Genomic DNA, 20286 nt, shown 5'->3' on the forward strand with positions numbered 1-20286 from the left:
CAAGAAACAAAGCCGCCCTCCTACGATTCCTCGGAATGGCCAACTACCTATCGCCATACTGCTCAAATCTCAGTACCATCATTAGACCCCTCACTGCCCTAACCCAGAAAGACCTCCCATTCTCGTGGACGGAGATTCAAGAAAGAGCTTTCAACGACGCAAAGCAATTGATCGCTGCTGCACCAATTCTCCAATACTATGATTTAGGGAAACCTGTGGTACTCCAAGTGGACGCCAGCGAAGAAGGCTTGGGGGGAGCTCTCCTCCAACCGAACGCCGAAGGTAAACTTCAACCAGTCGCCTTTACCTCAAACAGCCTGAGCAGCACCGAACAGCGCTATTCACAAATTGAAAAAGAATGCCTCGCCATCTGCAACACATTTGGAAAATTTGATCATTGGCTGTTCGGTAAATCAGACATCACAGTGCACACAGACCACCAACCCCTCGAAACCATCTACAAGAAACCACTTCACAAGTCACCCGCACGTCTTCAGCGAATGCTAATGAGACTTCAGAGATACCAGTTCAGCCTACAATACAAGAAAGGTACAAGCCTTCATATAGCAGACACACTATCTCGCGCTGCTCTACCCACCCCAGTGCAGGCAAAAGTGACAGGGTTTGAAGTGTTCCGCGTTGAACTTGAGCACTCTGACAATGACCACAACCCCCGACTCACCGATGTCACAGAAGAACTCCTCAAATCAGAAACCAAAAAGGATCAAACCCTGACTGATCTACAACAAACCATCACCTCTGGTTGGCCGGACGACAAACAACACCTGGCCCCCAACCTCCGCCCATTCTGGCCCTTCAGAGAGGAACTAAGCACTCTCAACGGCATCGTTTACAAAGGTCAGCAAGTCCTGGTTCCTCAGTCCATGCACTCTACAATGCTTAGGAAAATACATGCAAACCACTTTGGAGCAGAGTCCAACGTTCGCATGGCACGAGAGGTTCTATTCTGGCCGGGCATGCGGAAAGCCATTTCAGACATGTGTGACAGCTGCAGTGTTTGTGCCCAATACAGTAGAACTCTCACCAAAGAACCCATGAAGTCATTACCAATTCCAACGCAGACATGGCAAATTGTGAGCCAAGATATCTTTACCCATGAGCAAAAGGACTACCTAGTTACTGTCTGCCATTTTTCGGACTGGATCGAGGTCGATGAACTCCAGGACACCCTCTCCGCCACAGTCATAAACAAGACCAAGGCCCACTTTGCGCGATTTGGCATACCACAAATCTGCCATACTGACAATGGCTCACAATTTGCAAGCAAGGAATATGAGAACTTTGCCACACAGTACGGATTCAAACACACAACCTCCTCACCCTATCACCCTCAAGGCAATGGCAGAGCTGAAGCTGCAGTCAAAGTGGCCAAAGCAACACTGAAGAAATCCGCTGACTTCCAGACTGCGCTGCTCAATTACCGAAACACACCACCTCAGGGACATACATATTCACCTGCACAGCGCATGCTCTGTCGACGTACCAGGACAACCCTGCCAACACCCAACCACCTCATAAAGCCCTCACCAATCAACCCAGATGTCGTCACTCAAGAGCTCACCTTGAAGCGAGCCGCGAGCAAACGCTACTACGACACCAAACCGACCAAAGTACATCCCGAGCTTGCTGTCGGTTCCAGTGTATATGCAAAACCTCCACCTACACAGAGGAGTCATCCATGGATACGAGGGACTATCATCTCCCAGGACACACCTAGATCATACACTATTCAGACACCAACCAGCAACATCCGTCGAAACCGGGTTCATATCACGCCAACAATGGAACAGTCTCCTCCACCAAAACAGACCAACCCTCCGGCACGGTTACAGGCACCCCCACCGGACAACGGTACCCTCTCCATAGAACCACAAGCAGAAGAAACTGTTGCCAACAATCAATCTCCTGCGCAGACTCTACCACCACACCTCACCAGACCAGAGATAATCCCAAGCAATGGGCCTGAGAAGCTTGCAACTCTACCTAGCCAAGACCACCCTCCGGCACCCCCTCTTGGGAACACAAGAACAAGAACGAGGATCATCAAACTTCCTTTGAGATTAAGAGACTATGAACTGACCTAGTGGTCTACATGGACTACCAATTATTCATTCTCTTGCGCCTCTTACAGCGCTCATTGGTGTATTTTTGTTATGTTGTTGTTGTATACTTTTTTTTTTATATATAAGAGGGGAGATGTTGGGAACTAGCCCCGAGACCCCTCTCGGTCCCTCATCCGGGATATGAACGTTGTACGTAGAGTTCGCACATGGCGAAATTATAACTTCATCTGTGTTTACAATTTGTCTCGTATATGCTTGGTCCCCTGGCACACAGCGCTAAACTGGCACATATTCAAAAAAGTAATTACTGTAGGAATAGCAGGATTAAAATCCAAATTTGCAAACTCGTTTTTTATCCTAGTTTCTATTATACCTATGAATATTAAAGTGAACATAATTGTGGGGGACGTCAATCAAATGTTTCGATGATGAATTAGACTGTCGCCAAGTGAACAGGACTATTGTCATGGAAACATATGATTGACATCCACCCAAAATTTAGTTTTGAAAAGTGAAGAAAAGTCATTGAGGGGCATGTGTGACCGATAACTGCTGTGACATGATTTACCAAATTAGGACAAAGAAACCCAGGCTTAGATAGGAACTCCGTTTGCTAGGGACTCTGCAAATCGTTAAACCGTATCATGAAACAGTGTTTTGTTGTGCATGGTAGGGGTAGGCTTATTGTTTTGTTTTGTTGTTGCTCAGTTCCTTTTGCGCAGTAAGGTTTAACAGTGATATTGTATGTCTCTAATACGGTATGTGACTAAAGTGAACTTTGGCTCAACATACCGTGTAATAAAAGTTGAAAATGTTATTAGCAGGCTAAGACAAAATTCTCTGCAAAGTTAAAAAAAAATTTTCTGTGGCGGATTAGAGGCACCGTAATATTTTTTAATTTTGAAGGTGGCCATGAATCTGTCCAAGATAATTTTTTTAACTTTGCAGAAAGGTTTATCCTAGCGTGCTGGTCACTCTCCAGCAATAAAAGATGGGGGTCACCAAGTTCATTTTTGAGATATATGCGTTTAAGGGCAAAACATAGACTGTTTTTAGATGGATTTTTGTTGCCATGGTAACCCGTTACGTCACATTAACAAGTTCGTGTTGTTAAGCATCCACTGGTGTTTCATATGGCATCATAACATTACCATTAAGTGAAAAAGTTTGATAGATTCAATCCTTCCAAATAGAGCATTTTCATTCATGTGACCAGTAGCCATATTGGATTACTGAAACAAAAGAAAGTATTTGCATAAAAATAGAGATCAATTCCCGGAGGATTAGTTTGGTACACCATCATGGCCGCCATTCCTTTGTTTTGGAACACCAACATGGCAGCCGTAACGTCATGTGAAAACGCTCTATTGTACAGTTTGTTGAAAGTGTTCAAAACTGCTTTGAGCGTTTAGGGTGAAAATGGGCCTTTAAAATCACTTTCTGAAAGGTCAGGAAAGCGAACTACCATTTTCACACTAGAACGTGGTTTCAATTGCACATCAGCAGAATTTGCTTCAGTGAATCATATGCACTGAAGGTTATAAAGACAATCAATGGTGGTAATTGTTAATCAGTAATTTAATAAGTCACTTAGGAACACTCAATTGAATCCAATAAGTGAATCAATAACCCATTGACCCCTGAGAATGACACTTTTTACTCTGTCTGACGCCAGACGATTTTACTCGTCAGTGGGAGGCGTCCTAGGGCGTTTGAGGTGTGAATGGGTTACACTCAGTCAAAAACTTCATATGTTTTCTTTCCTTTTCTGTGCAGATATGATGTGAAAAATCGGTAGTTTGGATTACCATGGCCACACCAGGTCCCCTGGCCAGCTCTAAGGAGAAGACAAATGGGGCCAAGCTGAGTCGACTTATTATTGATGGTGGAACAACTGTACTGAGAAATGTTTTTGACACTCATCACCCTCCTGCAAACTTAGCAGCTGATCTTAATGCCTGTTATTCTATCCTTACCAACCTTTCACGCAGACGAATTCTCAATGGCCACCAGTGGGACAAGCTCTTTCCTGTTGGTGGAGCTTCCCCTGACTCCAACACGTTTGATATCACTCTGCTGTTCCTCCTTCTGACCAACATTTGTGGACTTACCCCTCCCCACACTGGATGGCATTGCAAGCCGCCCCCAAGTGACACTTCTCGTGAGGCAAACCTTGCTCGAATTAAGTTTTTTCGTAATCAGTTGTATGGGCACATCACAACCACTGGTGTCGATGAACTGATGTTCAATGCTCTGTGGCAGGAAATCAGTGCTGTTCTAGTGTCTCTTGGGTTAAGTCAGGCAGAGATTGATCGATTGAAGGCAGAGCGATGTGGAGAGGAGGATTATCTTAACGCATTACGAGACTGGGCAGAGAGTGAAGCGGATCTCAAGACTCAACTTAATGAGGTGCGTCAACTTCAGAACACAGTCCAAGAGAGTGTCAAGGAAAACAAATCCATCCTTAAAGACTTAAGAATCCAGCAGTCAACAACCCAAGAGACTGTTGAGAAAGTCTATTCCAGACTTGAAAACTTGCAAATTTCTCAGAACACAACCCAAGAAGGTGTCAAGGACAGCAGTTCCAGGTTTCACGACATACATCAAGTTGTTACGGAAACTTGTCACGCAAAACACAACACCAATCAGGAGGACAATATCCTTAAGAAACTTGCAAAGGTCGACACCCAACGTGATGTTAGAGATTATACAAAGAGATACTTAGAAGGAACCCGTGAGTCTTTGTTTGCTAAAATCAGCACCTGGTTGGATGATGCAAGTTCTCCAAATCGTGTCTTGGTGCTCAGCGGAAATGCAGGGATGGGGAAATCTGTCATCGCTGCTGAGATGTGTAAAAGAATGCACGAAGCTGGCAGATTGGCGGGAAGCCATTTTTGTCACCATGACAGAGCACGCCACAGGAACCCCAAGGTGATGATGCAGTCTTTAGCCTGTCACCTGTCATGCTATCTTCCAGAGTACAAGAGAGCCCTTGTGGAACAGTTATCTGGAAATCTGGGTGTAGAGATCAACGACATGGAAGTGAGCGATCTGTTTGATTTGCTTTTTTCAGAACCTCTGAACAAAGTAGCAGATCCAGGTCGTACATCTCTTGTGGTAATAGATGCTGTAGACGAAAGTGAATACCAAGGACGAAATGATCTTCTTGACGTGATTGCCAACTTGTTTAAGAGTTTACCACTTTGGCTTCGATTTTTGGTGACAACGCGACCCGAAGTTAACATTTGGAACAGCCTCAAAGATTTGCAACCACTGCTACTCGAGCCAAAAGATGAAGAGAACTTGAAGGTCATTCGTTTTTACTTTGAACATAGTCTAAGCGATTTACTGGAATTTGAAAGGCGGGAGGTGGTCTTAGATTATCTCGTGCAGAAGTCAGAGGGAGTCTTCCTGTGTGCCAAGTTTTTGGTAGATTTTATAAGGGCCAAGTGTTCAACTCTTCTCACCTTGGAACAACTGGACAAGACCCTTCCGGCGGGCATTGCGTGTGTTTACCAGTCATATTTCCAACGGCTCGAACAAGCTATGTGTAAGGAAGTAAACATAACTGAAGAGCAATTTCTGTGTTTCCTGGGTGCGATTGCAGCTGCCAGGGAACCACTGCCATTGGGTTTTGTTCCTAAATTGTTGTGCACGAACATGTCGTCCTCGATTGTTGTGCGAAAGGCGAGCAAAGCCATTGCCATTGTGTCATCACTTCTTCCTGTTCACGAAGACCGCATTCATGTCTTTCATAAATCAGTCAAGGACTGGTTGACAGACAAGTCACGCTACGGGCAGCACTGTTTCAGTGTGGAGGAAATGGAAGGCCATAAGATCCTTTCTACTCTTTGTTCTAACGAGTTTGACGAGTTAAAGAGCAGTTGTATTGGTAACTTACAATCCTTCACTGACACTTCAAGGTATGCCTTGGAACATGGTGTTCAGCACATGTTACAGTTAGACCAGGACATGAAATCTTGTAGCCTTGAACAAAGGGCCGGAAAATATGTGTCAGACCTAGAGCTTTTGTACGCAAAGCTTTGTGTGAACCTGCCAGGAGCCACGGAAGATATCGTTGGTGTAATGAAGCAGGGTGGTTTGAAGACGATATCTGCCGAGTGTTGTGACACCCTTTCTTCTTTATTGTTTCTTTTAAAGAAGCACCGCGTAACCTTGCAGGAATATCCCTTTACTATTTTTCAGTGTTCGTTAAATGAGGGAAGTAGTAAGTTATCTTCTGACTCGTTTCAGCTTCTGGAGACCAAGTATTCCGATAAACCTCACATGGAGTTGTTAAAGAAAAATCACGCCCAAAGAGGTATTCAAGCTCGGTTTGGTTGTGGATCACAAGTGGCTTGTTTGGATGTGTCCCCTAGCTTAGAGTACATGGTGTGTGAATGTCGCGATGGAAGCATTCAGTTTTGGTCACTTGCTTCAGGTAACCTCAAATGGAAACGCTATGTCAAACCAAAACAGTATCATGATTACGTGGTTGGTCCATTTAGAATCATTGTAACTTCGCGTGAATTGGTTGGTTTTTATCGTTCTGTTGTATTTCATCCTATCAAGGATGTCATTTTGCCAGGAGTGCTAAACACTGCTTACTCCTTTAATGGAGACTTGAAGCCGCTTTTTCCTACCAGTAAGTGCAGTTTTTCTGTCTGTTCTATTTGCGGCGACGAGATGTTAACTGATTGTCCCGACGATGCAAAATGTCTTATGATGTGGAATCTAAACGATGGTAGGGAGATTGATCGTGTCTACAGAGAAAAAGACATTTTTTCTTTTGCAATGTCCCAAGATGGAAAGCTCGTGGCAATGTCCCATTCACCGGGCTCTATTTGTTTAGTTGAGCGGGAAAATGGTTTTTCGACTCTAGCAGAGGTACCTTTAATGCGCGGTTTTGGAATGATTAGTTTTTCACCAGACAGTCGATTTCTTTTGTGTTCAAGTGGGTTCTTTTCGCTCCGCCAAATATTTCGTTTAAGCATGACTGACGGGCCCGAGCTACTCTGTTTGATTCGCCCTGAGGGTCCTTGGAGAAATTCATTTGAGTTAGAACCCCATAGAATCGGTGGCTTTTTGTTGGGCGATCCTCCGAGTATAGTTCCGGGCTTTTATTACGATGTAGTGCTTAACAGCAAATCTCTTTTAAGGAACCACATGCGTGAAGGTTACATTGAACTAGTTTATCGGAATGCACCAACGAAGAGCACAGACTTCGGACTTGTCAGATGTCTCCGACTTTCGTTAACCGGTGAGAGTGTTTATGCGCTATTTTGGGTTGGACGGAGCAGATGGCGAATTTTAGCTTGGGACGTTTTAAATGGGGAACTTAAAGGACAGAAAGATTTTGAGAGTGACAATGTCTATGATTTTGTAACTTTAAAAGAATGCATTTTTATTTCAACTAATACCACACTTGAAGTTTGGAACTTGGATTTGTCAGTCTGCACGCGACGATGGAGGTTTGCGGCAGATACTATCTTTCCTATTTCAGATGATCAGGTGGCATGCATAACACATAAAACGCGACAAGGGATCATTTTGAATACTGTTGGTGGAGATAATGTGGTAACATTTATATTTCCTCCTGGTAGGTTGATTGCTTGCTACGGGGACCTCCAGCTGTTTGCCTCGCCTGGAATGGATGAAGAGTTCATTGAAATGAGGCAATTGGGTAAAACCGAACCACTGTGGCGTGCACTCCAGGGTGCCCGTTTGTCACGTTTGAAGGGATCATTTTCCCCCAAGGGTCAATTTATTGCTGTTTTTGTCATGCCCAACACCTACATTCTCGATGCATGTTCAGGTAATGTGCGCCTCCAATTTGGTGATTTCACCACTTGCGATTGTGAATTCGTCGGTGACGAGGAGTGTATTTTTGTGAAATCCGTTCAGCCAATTGGCGGACGCCTTGAGCTGTTCAACGTAAGGTCTGGAGATCTACTCGGTGTAATGGATGTCGAATCGAACGTTTCCTATGGGCCTTGTCCTTTAGCAACTAGTCCTAGATTGGGTCTCATTGCCATTTGTTCAAGGGCGCAGCTCAACTTGGAAATTATCAAGGTAAAACACCCGAGAGAGGAGACACTCATTACGGAGACAGAAAGGTTAGTTTGCAATGTCTCGTTTAAAAGCCAATCGTCGGTACTCAAATTGTTCTGTATATACTTCATGCTTGCCCTCATATAGAGTACAAACCATTATTTATTGTGAAAGCTTCGAAGTGTGTTTTTGATTCCCATATACGTTGGTATGGGCTTACATGACTGGTTTGCTTGTGGACTTATTCTCGCACCATTAGCCAGTATCAAAAATACCATAATACTCTTTGTTTGTCCCTCCAAAATTTTGCATAAGCATTGTTTCCAGTTTCTCTTGGGACCATTGTAAGTCCCAACAGAAAATAAAAACAATGCTTATGCAAGTTTTTGGGTAGGGTCGTACCTCTTGTTGAACACCATAGGTAGCTTAAGGTAATTCCTTAATATTGCATTGCGCATCCCAACTGCGCTCGATTTTAATGTCAGCGAGCGCACATGAGCACGTGCGCGTACAAAACGTTAGAGATTTCCCTCAAACTAAGCCCGATAGCGAAATAAATGCTCCTTTTCTCTCAAATGAGCACGGTGACCCCCAATTTTTTTTTCAGGTATTTGCTAAGAACAGTCTAATAAAAAACATACTTGAAGAAGAAAAAAAGTTTGATAGTAGAAGATGAATTGTTTTGGAAAACAGTTCCGTAGTGGGTGTATTTTGGCCAAGGCGACGACTTCAAGCTAACTACGGAACTGTCCCAAAGAGTGCACTATTCCCACAACAAGGCAATCAAAAACGGCGTAAATGAAGCTATGCTGCTTATGTGAATAAAAGGAGCTTTATTTTCAAAATAAAATTTCGTGTCTTTCAAGTAACCAAGACTTAATTCAGTATTAAGGTGATTCGAATTTTTAACGTGAAACCAGTAAAAAAATCCCATTTTAAGGGCCTCTTAACACGAGCCCGGGTTGGACACCGACCCGGGTCAGTTCAGCGTCGAATATTGCGTTTACATGAGCCCGGGCTGGGTGAGGGTTGGGTCATTCCCGGCTGACCCGGGTCAGTTCCCTTTTCGCTGGGTTGAAAGGGCTGGTGACTACTTGTCAGTGAGGAAAATGGCGGACGAATAATCCAACCATCACAATCATCAATTTGTGTTAACGTTATCGGCCGTTTTGGTACAGGCTGCGCATGGGCGAGAACGCTGAACCGCGAAAAAAGTGATGTTCAAACAATCCCGGGTCAGATACGCCGGTGTCTTCATGAAGAAATTGAAGAAATTTCAACCCTTCTAGCCGGGTCAACCCGAGTCTTGAGAAGGGTTACCCGGCAAGGGGGGCTGACCCGGTTTGACTACTGTTTTCATGTAAACGCTTATAAACATTTGACTGCAAAAGAGTTACCCGCCGCGGTGATTCAACCCGGGGTAAAAAGCAACCCGGGCTCGTGTAAAGAGGCCCTAAGAGCCTGCTGACGCGTAAACAAGCATGGTGACCCCATTTTTTTATTCCATTTTTCTTTATGTTCATATCATGAATGTTAATCATGCCAAGTTTCCAAAAAAGTTTGATAGTATCTAACAATTTCAAGGGAATTACCTTAAGCACAAGAAAGCACGAGTCGTCTTTGAGTCACGAGCGACAACCGGAAGTGAGAAGTTCTCCTAGTTAATTTCTCTTGGCACTACCACTTTTACATTACCAATCGATTCTAAGTATCTTTTCTCTATTAGAGACGATTAGATTAAGAGGCGTTTCAATTCCGGTTTCCATCCGTAGCTCAAAGAAAAACATGAAAATTCTGTGATTCCAACTAGTCTCGATATTTGTAGGAAAATGCAATTTGCAGCTTGACATTTTCCCGTTTGCGGAAAACGCGATGCTAAATTTCTCGATTGCGTTTGTTAAAAGATGCAATAAGCGGTAATTTTTGCACTACATATATTAAGCTTAAGTTTTCTATTCCAATCGAAAGTCTACTAAACATTTGACCAGTTTACCTTCCTTGAGTGAAAAGTTGAAAGACAAGAAAGGGTTGATTGATTTGTATGTTTATCCGCAGGTTGGAGCTTCAGGAGTGAGTTTCACGCGGAAGAAAAAACGAGGGCTTACCAATGAACCCCCGCAAGGGTGAACTCTCTAAAACGACACTGAACTCTGTGTCAGATTGGCAAACCTGTATAGTTTTCTTGATTTGTAGTAGATGAGAATGCATTTCCTTAAATTAACTTGGTTGCCATGACCTATTGAGTAACCGAGCAACTTTTTAGCAGACGACTAGTGCAACAGCATACACTATGTTGATTGAATTTAGTAAATTACAGTGTTTTTACCATTTACTTCGCCGTCAATTGGCGACGGAAAAAGATACAATTATAGCTGTGCATAGATGTTTTATTCTTTTTTAACCGGTACATCTTAAAATGTATTTTTCACATTTTCGCACAAGAAATACTTTGCTATGTTTTCATGTATCACGTTTACCGCTGGAAAGTTTACAATTTTAAAATGTGATTAAGGACGGTGCCTAATTCAATTCAATATATTTTGCGCGGTCTATGGGGAATATGTGGGAAAAGCAGATCTTTACAAGTGTTATTGAAGTCCAAAAAGAAAATTGGGGGTAACCACGCATTTTTTAAAGATAACTAATCAACAATATTTGTAAAAAGCTTCAAAATACAAAGTAATGTTTGGCGTTTTTTTTACAAATTGAAGCTTAATTATCGGAAAAATGCGTGGTTACCCCCAATTTTCTTTTTGGATACCAAACTGAGCACTTGCGAAGTTCTTCGTTCTCCGCATAGTTTTAAACCGCGCAAAAATATCCCTGTATTATTAAGCACCGCCGATAGCATTCTCGTCACCAGAGCCTCCAATCGACCCAAGGCCCTGGGAAACTCTATGTGGGAGAACATGCGCCGTAGGGTTCTTACAGCCAAAAAATTGGCTATTTGAACCTTACGGTGCCTGCTCACTCCTCGTGCTTACATGAATGCACCAATTAGAGACACTTGATCGTTCTTCACAAAAACAAATGACAAGACACTTTGTTTCAGGGTTCCCCGGAGCTCTTCTCTCCCTCAGTCAAGAGAAGAGCTCTGGGGTCGAGAATGCGCCGATAGGAAATCCGAGTATCTGGAGATGCGCAGAACGTATGCGCAATAACAATAGTAGGCACCAGCCTTAAAGGGGCACTGTCATGAGCTGCGCATGCTCGAGTTTGTTTGCTCTTGAGCCCTCGGAAAATTCTAGCCGCCATTATGGATTCACGCGTGGGTCACGTATATTTGGCCCTCTCCAGTGGACACCATTTTGAATTTGTCGATTCAACTTGAAAAAAGTTAATTTAACACTTTTCAAGTTTTCACAAGACGCTAGCGCATGCGCTTCACGTGACAGTGACAGTTTCCCTTTAAGTGGTAGGTGTAATCGGATGTAAGTGAAGTTACACTTGTTTACTCGATTCAGTCGTTTTTTTTAAGGTTGCAATAAGGGGATTCAGTTCTAGAGGCATCCATTGTGTTAATTCTAATGCCATTTCACGTTCAATAAACGGATAAAAGTGTTACCAAGGGTAACTAGACTAATTTAGGCAGTTATAGTGGGTTTTAATAGCTGAGCACGACTGTCAAACGGTAAGGAGGTGAATAAGTACTGAGATATGAGCGAGATATCGTTAAGTTTAATCAATCGTGATGGGAGTACCTTAGATTTTTTAAAAATGTACAATTGAGAATTTCCTTTGGTAATTTTTCTTGCCAACCGTCCGTAGCAAAATATATCTCTAGTAGGTTTAATATTGCGATTGTTTCTGTAATTGTTATGTTTAGTTCAGGTTTTCTTGCTGAGGCAGCTGATACAGTGTTTTCAGAGGCTGATAATTTCAACTATTAATAACATGGGTGACAAATTACTCCTTAATTTTGGCGCGAAATTTCAGCATTAATTTGTAATTTCACACGTGAAATTACGATGTTGCCGTGGCAACATTTCTTACACTGCCAAAATGGCGTCTTGTGAACGTAATTTTTCACCCATGATATTAATAGCAGATCAAATGGTATACTCGTGAAATTAGGGAATAATTTCACTTGCGTTGTGTCCAAAATCAAATTATTTACTTTTGGACAAAACGCGCGTGACATTATTCCCTAATTTCTGTTAAGAATAACTTTTAAGAATCCCAACTGGCCGGATTTACTAGTGGAATAGAGAAATTGAACCAGGGACTACCAGAATCAAATTCAACGAGTGGTCGAACGGATCTCAGTGAACTCGAGATCTCCGGATCCGGGGCGCGCTAACCACTGGGGCCGCACCCCCCTTCCATACTACATATTCTGAAATTCGATGATGCTCATATTGATAAATTAAGAAAACTGACAAGGATTCATTGAGTGAATCTTTGAGTCTTGGTTTGAAATTGGTAGTATAACATCGTAAAGTTTTCTTTGCCATTTCTGCTGCGTTTTCCTATATTAGTCCTAGTGAAAGTTAGGGGTGCACGGATGGCGCAGTGGTGAGAACGTTCGCCCGGGTTCAATTTCCAGACTCGGCTTCTTATGTGGGTTGAGTTTGTTGGTTCTCTACTCTTCTCTGAGAGGTTTTTTTCCGGTTACTCCGGCTTTACCCTCTCCTCAAAAACCAACATTTGACTAGACTTGCTCAAAGTCGCACTCTTGAAACCCTTCCTAAACCTTCTCACCATTTGAATCATTCTTAGAATTGCTGACGTCACCGGTGGAAAATTCCACCGGTGATTTTGGCACCAAACAGATGGGAAACGTCCTTCAAATTGACCCAACCAGCCGTCACTTAGCGGGAAAAAAATTTAAAGGACCTTGAGAAAGTCTAACATTTGACTTGATTTGCGTTAATTGTTAATTTCAATTGACAGTGTCCCCATTTAGTGCTCCAGCGCTAGAACGACTAGACTCTTGAATAAAGTACCTTTCCTTTTATGCATTCCCTTGCCAGCCTCGATTTGCTCTGCTATGTGCGGGTAGAGGATGACATTAATTTGTTTTTCAATCTTAATTGATCAGTTTAGTTGATGATAATAGGCCTTATTCACGATAGCCGCCATGTTGGTTTTCAAATTGTCATACAAATTAGCCATCTGTTATGCCGGGGGGCAAACATTGGAAAAAAGGCAACTAGCGGAAAATCGGCTCGTCGAAATATGAATTAACATTGCCAAAAGTACATTTTAGCATTCAGAATTAAGTATATCTTTTGATTGCCTTTGACATTTTGACTTTCTACTTCGTTATCTGCTTATTTTTCACTAAAAAAACATCGAAATAACTTGTGTAATCATTCTATTTTACTACTTAGGTGATAAACATTCAATGAACGTGAAACTAATCATCTGTGTGGCTAAGATGTTCGTTACAACCTCTCGAACTTGTGTTGTTTGCCCCCTCAGATGTGAGTAGCTAATTTGCATGATAATACCAAATCCAACATGGCGGCCATCGTGAATAAGGTCTATTGCCTATGTAATTGTAATTATAATAATAAAGGTATATAAAGAAATGTCGCGTCTCCGTCGTTGGAAACTATTGGTGTTAAAAAACCGTGGTTTATAAACACTCTATAGCTCGTGTTTAAATCAAGAATAAAGACTGGAACGTGTAACCGTGACCCGCCGACCAGTTGGCTGAGCATCGGAGCAACACTCAGGGTCTTTAAATATCTGAGGAGAAAGGACTGCCTTTGTAATTACATCCACAAATGGTTAGACGTTCAAGTCTTTCAGTTTCTGATAAGGTCTATAAACCGTAGGCCCCGTCTAACAACCCTTGTTCTTAAACTCATAAACTCTGTGGGACGTTAAAGATCCCACACACTATACGGAAAGAGCATAGCACGGCGTTCTGGTCTGTTGCTTTATATGGGTGGCATCTTTCACTTCCCTGAGCAATAGTAAACTGTGTAACAAGAAGTCTGGCCACAGTCCCCCAAACAGGATTGTAAATTAGTTGTGAAAATCCACGGGGGGAGTGACTAATACATGTACTTAACGTCACTTCACAAATATCATGCCTTCGATCTCTAATTGAACTGTCGATCAAAGTCTTAGCATGTGCAGCCTACATTGTTATTTCTAAAATAGAGAATGAAGAAAATCGAGGGATAGGAACGGGGAACGAGGAGTCTCTGATCGACGCAGGGATTCTCTGAGACGTTTTAACGTTTGGAAAAGACATTGAACTTGAAAACGAAGTCTTCTTTTCAAAAATGCCTTGCCGTACAGTAATTATACACTCATTCCATGGTAAAAAAAAAAAACTGCGATAAAATGTGACTAAAAATTATTTTAAGAAACTAAGAGCTCAAAAATGTTTGATACCGATCAAGGGCGTAGCTAGGGGGGGGGGGGTCCTGGGGTTCCCGTGACCCCCCCCCCTTTGTAAGCCTTTTTTTGTGCACACAACCTACAATATTCAGGTTGCGAAAACGCGAGTACCCTCTGTTTGACAGTGTGACCCCCCCCCTTTGAAAAATCCTGGCTACGCCCATGATACCGATGATGTTTCGACGTTCTCGTACGCCATTATCGCATCAAGAGATAAGGCAATTTACTATTTTCAACATCCCATAGACCGATTGCATAAATGGCCGCCAAAAACGTATTCTTTTGTTTGTGCTAATTAGACTCCCTAGCCTCGTTCGCATGGACAAAATACAATAGAAATGTCGTTCGAGAGCGAGGCTAGTGAGTCTAATTAGCACATAAACAAAAGGATACATTTTTGGCCGCCATTTATGCAATAGGTCTATTATGCGATACGTTTTGGGGGATGTTTACAAGCTATTTACTCTTGGGACTGTTAGTGAACTGAGTATCCATTGTTTCCGTGCAAATACCCCCCATCCCCCAAAATGAACTGTATTATGGGATTGATGAAAAAAGGGAATAAGATTGTACGTACATATAAGAGACAGGAGCCCATAAGTAAGAGGTTAGTCCAAACAGAGCCGCTCTGCGGATTTGATGAAAACGATTTCGTAGATGATTGTTAACACTTCACCCGTTTTAAATATTCTAAATAGGTCATTTTAATTTCTAAAGTGATTTATGTCGTGAAATACTTTTGTTGTCGCAAAATTAGAAGCAGGCGGGAAGCATGTCTTTGGTCAGTCCGTAAGTGGCAAAGCACTCGACGCCTATACCAAACATCTTGTAGCTCTTTGCATTAATGACCTTGGTCCTCCATTCTGCTCCAAGAAATGTTTCCTCCAGTCATTCTCCAAAAGTCTCAAAAACCAACATTTTCACTCTGAATTTGTTTTTAGCGAAGCTCCGCGCGCCCGCGGAGCACCATGGTTAAGAAAATAAGGCAACCCATCGACCGTCTGTCGGGCTTTTCATGTAAAATAGAGACCTTAAGATCGGGGTTTTTCGGCATTTCCCGCGAATCGCGAACGTCAGGAAGTCACGTGACCAGTGCGTTGGCGTCAGGTTTACGTTTGAACGGCTAGACCACGTTCTAGAGGTAAGTGATTTACCGCAAGGTTTTTTTGCACCCTAAAACATCACAATCCCACATTTGAAAGGAAATACTACTTTTAAAACTATTTTGCTTATTAACTATCGAATTTTTTGTCATAGAAACGTAATTTTGAAGAAAGATGGCAGCCGGCTATTTAACCCGGGCGAATCTTCAGTCCCAAATATGAGCAGACGGCTAAAGTGAAACCGCTAACCGCAAACCGTGGCTTGCCGTTTGTCGTAAGATCGCCAAATCTCGATATCATCATCATATCATCATCATCATATATCTTTATTTACCGTCGGATTTTTAATCTTTACTTGGGAGAGTAAGGTGTCTTATACCTTTTCTTGGAAGAGTATAGACCTCTTTCATAAGAGTCGCCAAATAAAATACTTTGAATTAAGATTTCGTTGGCGTTGCTGTCATGAAACTTTCCAGTCGTTCGCGCAATTCAACAAGCTGTTTTTCTCGTTTCTTTGACTGACGCGGACGACCCGCCTGACTTTGAAGAGAATATTAGGGACCTTTGGATCGCAGGACGAGGACGACTACCAGTGCGAGTTTTCCGTACTGAGCATGCGCACAAGGTTTGGAGACCGACATTTTTCGAAGTGCGCATGCTCAGACCGCAAACTTGTTCTCGTAGTCCTTCTTGTCCCCCGATCTAAAGATCCCTAACAGCAGTCGAAAATGGCCCCTACGCCAGGTGCAAGAATAGATTCCTGAAAGAAGTCCTTGACAAGTCTTCGTTCATCCTCTATTTCGGACCAGAAGTTGCGTTTCTTCAGAATACTTCTCAGTCATTGATTCGGAATAATTCATCATCTTTGCTTTTGGGATTCGAACAATCTCATCAACACTCCACAAGCAAACAGCGTCCACATGAATCGGACTGCGTCCAGTGTTCGAACAATTGATCGCAGATATTTGATTGCTCGGTAAGTTCTCCCTGATGGCCGCTCCGGCCAAGGATTGTCCTACAAGAGAGGAGAGGTAAGACCAACACCCAATTACAAAAGTGAAGCCAGAAAAACATTCACATGGAATAAAGAGAACAAATAAATAAAATAAAAAGGTTTAACTTCGGCAAAAATCTTGTACAAAAGTGTATGAACGAACCTTAGCTAATCCATATTGACTTAACCAGTTGATCAAGGAAGGTTCATTAACAGCGAGGATTGGTAAATACTCTCTCACCCTTTCGCGCCACCACCAATTCTTTACCAGTCTAAGAAGACAATGGACAAAAATAGTAAAACATCAACAGCAAGTGCGTCTGCCCTCGAATGTAGTCTGTGAACTGAAGGCTTGTTGTCCAATGTCATATCAATTTTCACGCTAAGTGGTCGAGCGTGTACTACACTTTGTAAGCTTCCAACTGGTTCTCTCCTGTCAGTTGGGGGTTTTCAGCACGTTTTGCTTGAATTGAAATATTTTTATCCCAGCTTAGTGATGCAAATCGTATTCGAGTATAGCCACTGCGAAATTGTGCCATAAAAATGATACACATTTGCCCTAAAAGTGAGTAGAAGCGTTTGAAAAATCAATCATAAATATTAGAGTAAAAATAAGAGTGTCTAACGCTGATCCTCGAGGTACTCCTGCACCAATATGATGTTCATAGGTTGTATACGGAGTTCCCTGAGTCAGCTGTAAATAGCTTTTCAATTTTTCTGCTTTGCAGAAATGAAATAAATATACATCGGTGTATCCTAATCGAGTTCGAGCACCATACTGAAAACTGAGACCACGTGTTTTTTCCAGTTCTGAACTGGAAAAAAACAAAAACCAATGATTCAAGCAAGTTGTTTCTGACCTCTGTAGGTCTTTGGATCAACGCAAATAACTTGAATTTCACGGGTTGTGCTGTAAAGGGTGTACTTAACAATTATTCCATGAGCGCGCGTTGGATATCACGCCGAGTTGGCTATAATCATCTCATATCCAACAAGCGCGAGTGGAATAATTGTTTTATTAAAAACGCCCCCAAAATATAGAAAACTAGACTACAATAAAAATAAAAAGTTCCAAAAAATCACGCATATGCTTGCCGTGTTTGTAGACCATGGTATAATGGTTCATATAACCCATGATGGCTTAGCCAATCAAAACTCTCAAATTGCATTATCCAATGATCCAGTTTTTAATAAAAGAGTATATAGAGGTAGTCAAAGGTTTCCCGTGGGTATTCAAGGCTATATAGCGGTATGCAAGGGAATAAAGGGGTATACAGATGTATGGGATTATATGAGTACAGGGGTATATAGGGGTGTGCAACGGAAACGACCAAAGGCTATTTCTTTACAATACTGGATGCGTAGTAATTAATTATTCCATTCTCGCTTGTTGGATATGAGAATGATGGTAAACAGCCAACGAGGAGTGTAGAGCCGAGTTGGCTATAACCAGTCTCATATCCAACAAACGCGAATGGAATAATGGTTTTATTACATTTTCATTCAATAGGCCATTTCCGAGTTCAAGTCTGCCTCCTCTTCAAAGCGAGTCTAAGTGCGAAGGTTTTGTAATGGTAATTAGTTCTACTTTGCATATGAATGAAAACTAATTTTCGTAACAAAAACTTCGCACTTAGACTCGCTTTGAAGAGGAGGCAGACTTGAACTCGGAAATGGCCTATTCTGAACACTTCAACACTTAGAAACTAAAGCCAAATTTTATTGGATTATTCTACTTAATTTTACAACCGACCGCAATCAGTTTCCATATTAGGTCATACGGTATAGTAATTATCATTATTTACCCTCGGATTTTTAGAGTAGCTAGTAGCTAATATCTCCGAGCATCGAACAGAACAACTTTAAGAATGCCAACTGGCCGGAGGCAAACCAGTTGGCTATTTACATGTGCAGCTGGGAATTTGAACCAGGGACTACCAGGATCAAATTCAACGAGTGGGTCTTGAACCCGGGATCTCCGGATCTCAAGGCAAGCGCCTTAACCACTGGGCCACACTGCCCCCTTTATATGAGCTGATAACCGAGATTGACTGAACCAATCAGAAAGCTAGAAAACGCATTATCTGAGATGAACGAGTAATTTCTATTCAACTTTTCACATATCGCACTTTTTCAAGCCTTTTTTCTCTCCCCTGAACGTTCATGTTTCCGTTCTTTGCAAATACGTTGCACTGGTTTAATTTTCTCACTGCATTTTTGATATCCAGAGGTGCGAGGTTGCGCATACTAACCTGTTGTTGTGAAGCACATCAGAAAGCGAGGAAATATTACTGGGAAACTCCGTGTAGTGGTACTTGTAAAGTTGGGCTCTGCTGTACCTCGGGGGTTTGCGGGGCACAGCATTTTCAGCCAAAAGATCTAGAACTTCTCGTTTCCCTTGAAGCAGCCTAAAGACCATATGTACAAACCAAGGATTGTATTCATAACTTCCCAGTGCAGCAAACCATATTTGCCAATCAAGGCGTGGCTGATGAGGAGCTGGAAAAGAAATGAACAAAAAAAAAAAAAGAAAGAAAGAAAGAATAATCTGACAACGGCTTACGACAAAACAAATCACCGACTTTTGACTTAACTGAGGTAAACTCTAAAAGGCCTATTTAAGAAGATGCACCCCCTAAATTCTTGGTAGTGGTTGGTTGGTTGACTTCACAGTCCTTCCCTTTTGGGCGGAGAATATGGATAGTATGCCTGCATAGAGATCTTCACCCAAATATATTGACAAAGTAGTCTTTGCATCCTTGTTTTTGTCTTAGTAAGTCTTCCTGGGAGGAGCCCTTTACTATCATTTATCTATTTTGCAATCTCAGTAGCAACGAAGTAGCTACCAGGAGGGACTCCTTTTGTGAGTCGTTTGTGATGAAAGAAAAAGAAAGGAACTTTATTTAAGTGTCTAGTCTTCTAGGGCTTGAGCATTAATTGGGGACACTGTAAACTGAAATCAACAAATTTACACAAATCCAAATGTTGGTTTTTGAGGAGAGGGAAAAGCTGGAGTACCCGGAGAAAAGCCTCTCGGAGCAGAGTGGAGAACCAACCAACACAACCCATATATGACGCCGACTCTGCGAATCGAACCCGGGCTACATTGGTGGGAGGCGAGTGCTCTCGCCACTGCGCCAGCCCTGTGACACCTAATCTTAACCTTAATTATACATTCCAGTTCACCCTACAACTTACGATCTTTCAAAAAGTTGTAGAAGACAAACAAGAAATGAACTGGCAACATGATTTCGTACCACCAATCCCACTGACACGACATTCATCATTACGTTTATGGTGTTGTTACTTTGCGGCGTTAAACTGACCAATGTTGACGTTTGACCAAAATCATAATTCTCGTAAAGAACCTTACCAACTACTGGAGGAGGTCCCGATAAATTCCCCGGTTTATAGTGAAAGTGATATTCCTATACAAAAAGACAAATTCGTGTCAAATGAAATTGAGACGCATTTCAATATTAATTTTTCACGTTGCTGATTTGCAGAGGTCGGAAGTAAAAAAAACTACACAAACAAATGTGTGCTGCAGCGGAGAAGCTAAGGTGTTTTTCTATTTTCCGGTACTGTTTTTAAAGCATTCACTCTTTCAGATAAACTAGTAGTAATCTCAGATTATTAAAGTGCGTTTGACAGTCGCTTTGGACGCAAAAGAGAAGAGTAGGGAAAGAAACGATCT

The 20286-nt window shown here is 42.2% G+C and overlaps 2 protein-coding genes and 1 long non-coding RNA gene across 10 annotated transcripts in view; 1 reads left to right on the forward strand and 2 right to left on the reverse strand.

Annotated features, from left to right (window-relative positions):
- The window catches only part of LOC138059110 (uncharacterized), a 146539-nt gene extending 135777 nt beyond the window's left edge, over positions 1-10762 (forward strand). For 4 of the 8 annotated variants that reach the window (XM_068904635.1, XM_068904636.1, XM_068904633.1 and 1 more), the window contains 2 exons: positions 3861-8200; positions 10191-10613. In XM_068904635.1, the coding sequence (XP_068760736.1) occupies positions 3894-8200; positions 10191-10209 (4326 nt within the window). In that variant the 5' untranslated portion in view covers positions 3861-3893 and the 3' untranslated portion in view covers positions 10210-10613. Of the gene's footprint in view, positions 1-3860; positions 8201-10190 lie in introns of all 8 variants that reach the window. The other 4 variants (XM_068904634.1, XM_068904632.1, XR_011134153.1 and 1 more) reach the window with 4 other exon arrangements.
- A 5140-nt stretch (positions 10763-15902) lies between these two features.
- LOC138059120 (lipase maturation factor 2-like) overlaps positions 15903-20286 on the reverse strand; it is a 45532-nt gene continuing 41148 nt past the window's right edge. Inside the window, exons 5-6 of the mRNA XM_068904653.1 lie at positions 16753-16861; positions 15903-16610 (exon numbers count right to left, since the gene is read on the reverse strand). Of these exons, the coding sequence (XP_068760754.1) occupies positions 16455-16610; positions 16753-16861 (265 nt within the window). The 3' untranslated portion in view covers positions 15903-16454. The remainder of the gene's footprint in view (positions 16611-16752; positions 16862-20286) is intronic.
- The window catches only part of LOC138059124 (uncharacterized), a 1706-nt gene continuing 429 nt past the window's right edge, over positions 19010-20286 (reverse strand). The window contains exons 2-3 of the long non-coding RNA XR_011134155.1: positions 19963-20017; positions 19010-19088 (exon numbers count right to left, since the gene is read on the reverse strand). This is a non-coding gene — a long non-coding RNA (uncharacterized lncRNA). The remainder of the gene's footprint in view (positions 19089-19962; positions 20018-20286) is intronic.

The sequence above is a fragment of the Montipora capricornis genome, chromosome 8 (genome assembly GCF_036669925.1).
Source record: "Montipora capricornis isolate CH-2021 chromosome 8, ASM3666992v2, whole genome shotgun sequence".
Classification (NCBI taxonomy): domain Eukaryota; kingdom Metazoa; phylum Cnidaria; class Anthozoa; order Scleractinia; family Acroporidae; genus Montipora; species Montipora capricornis.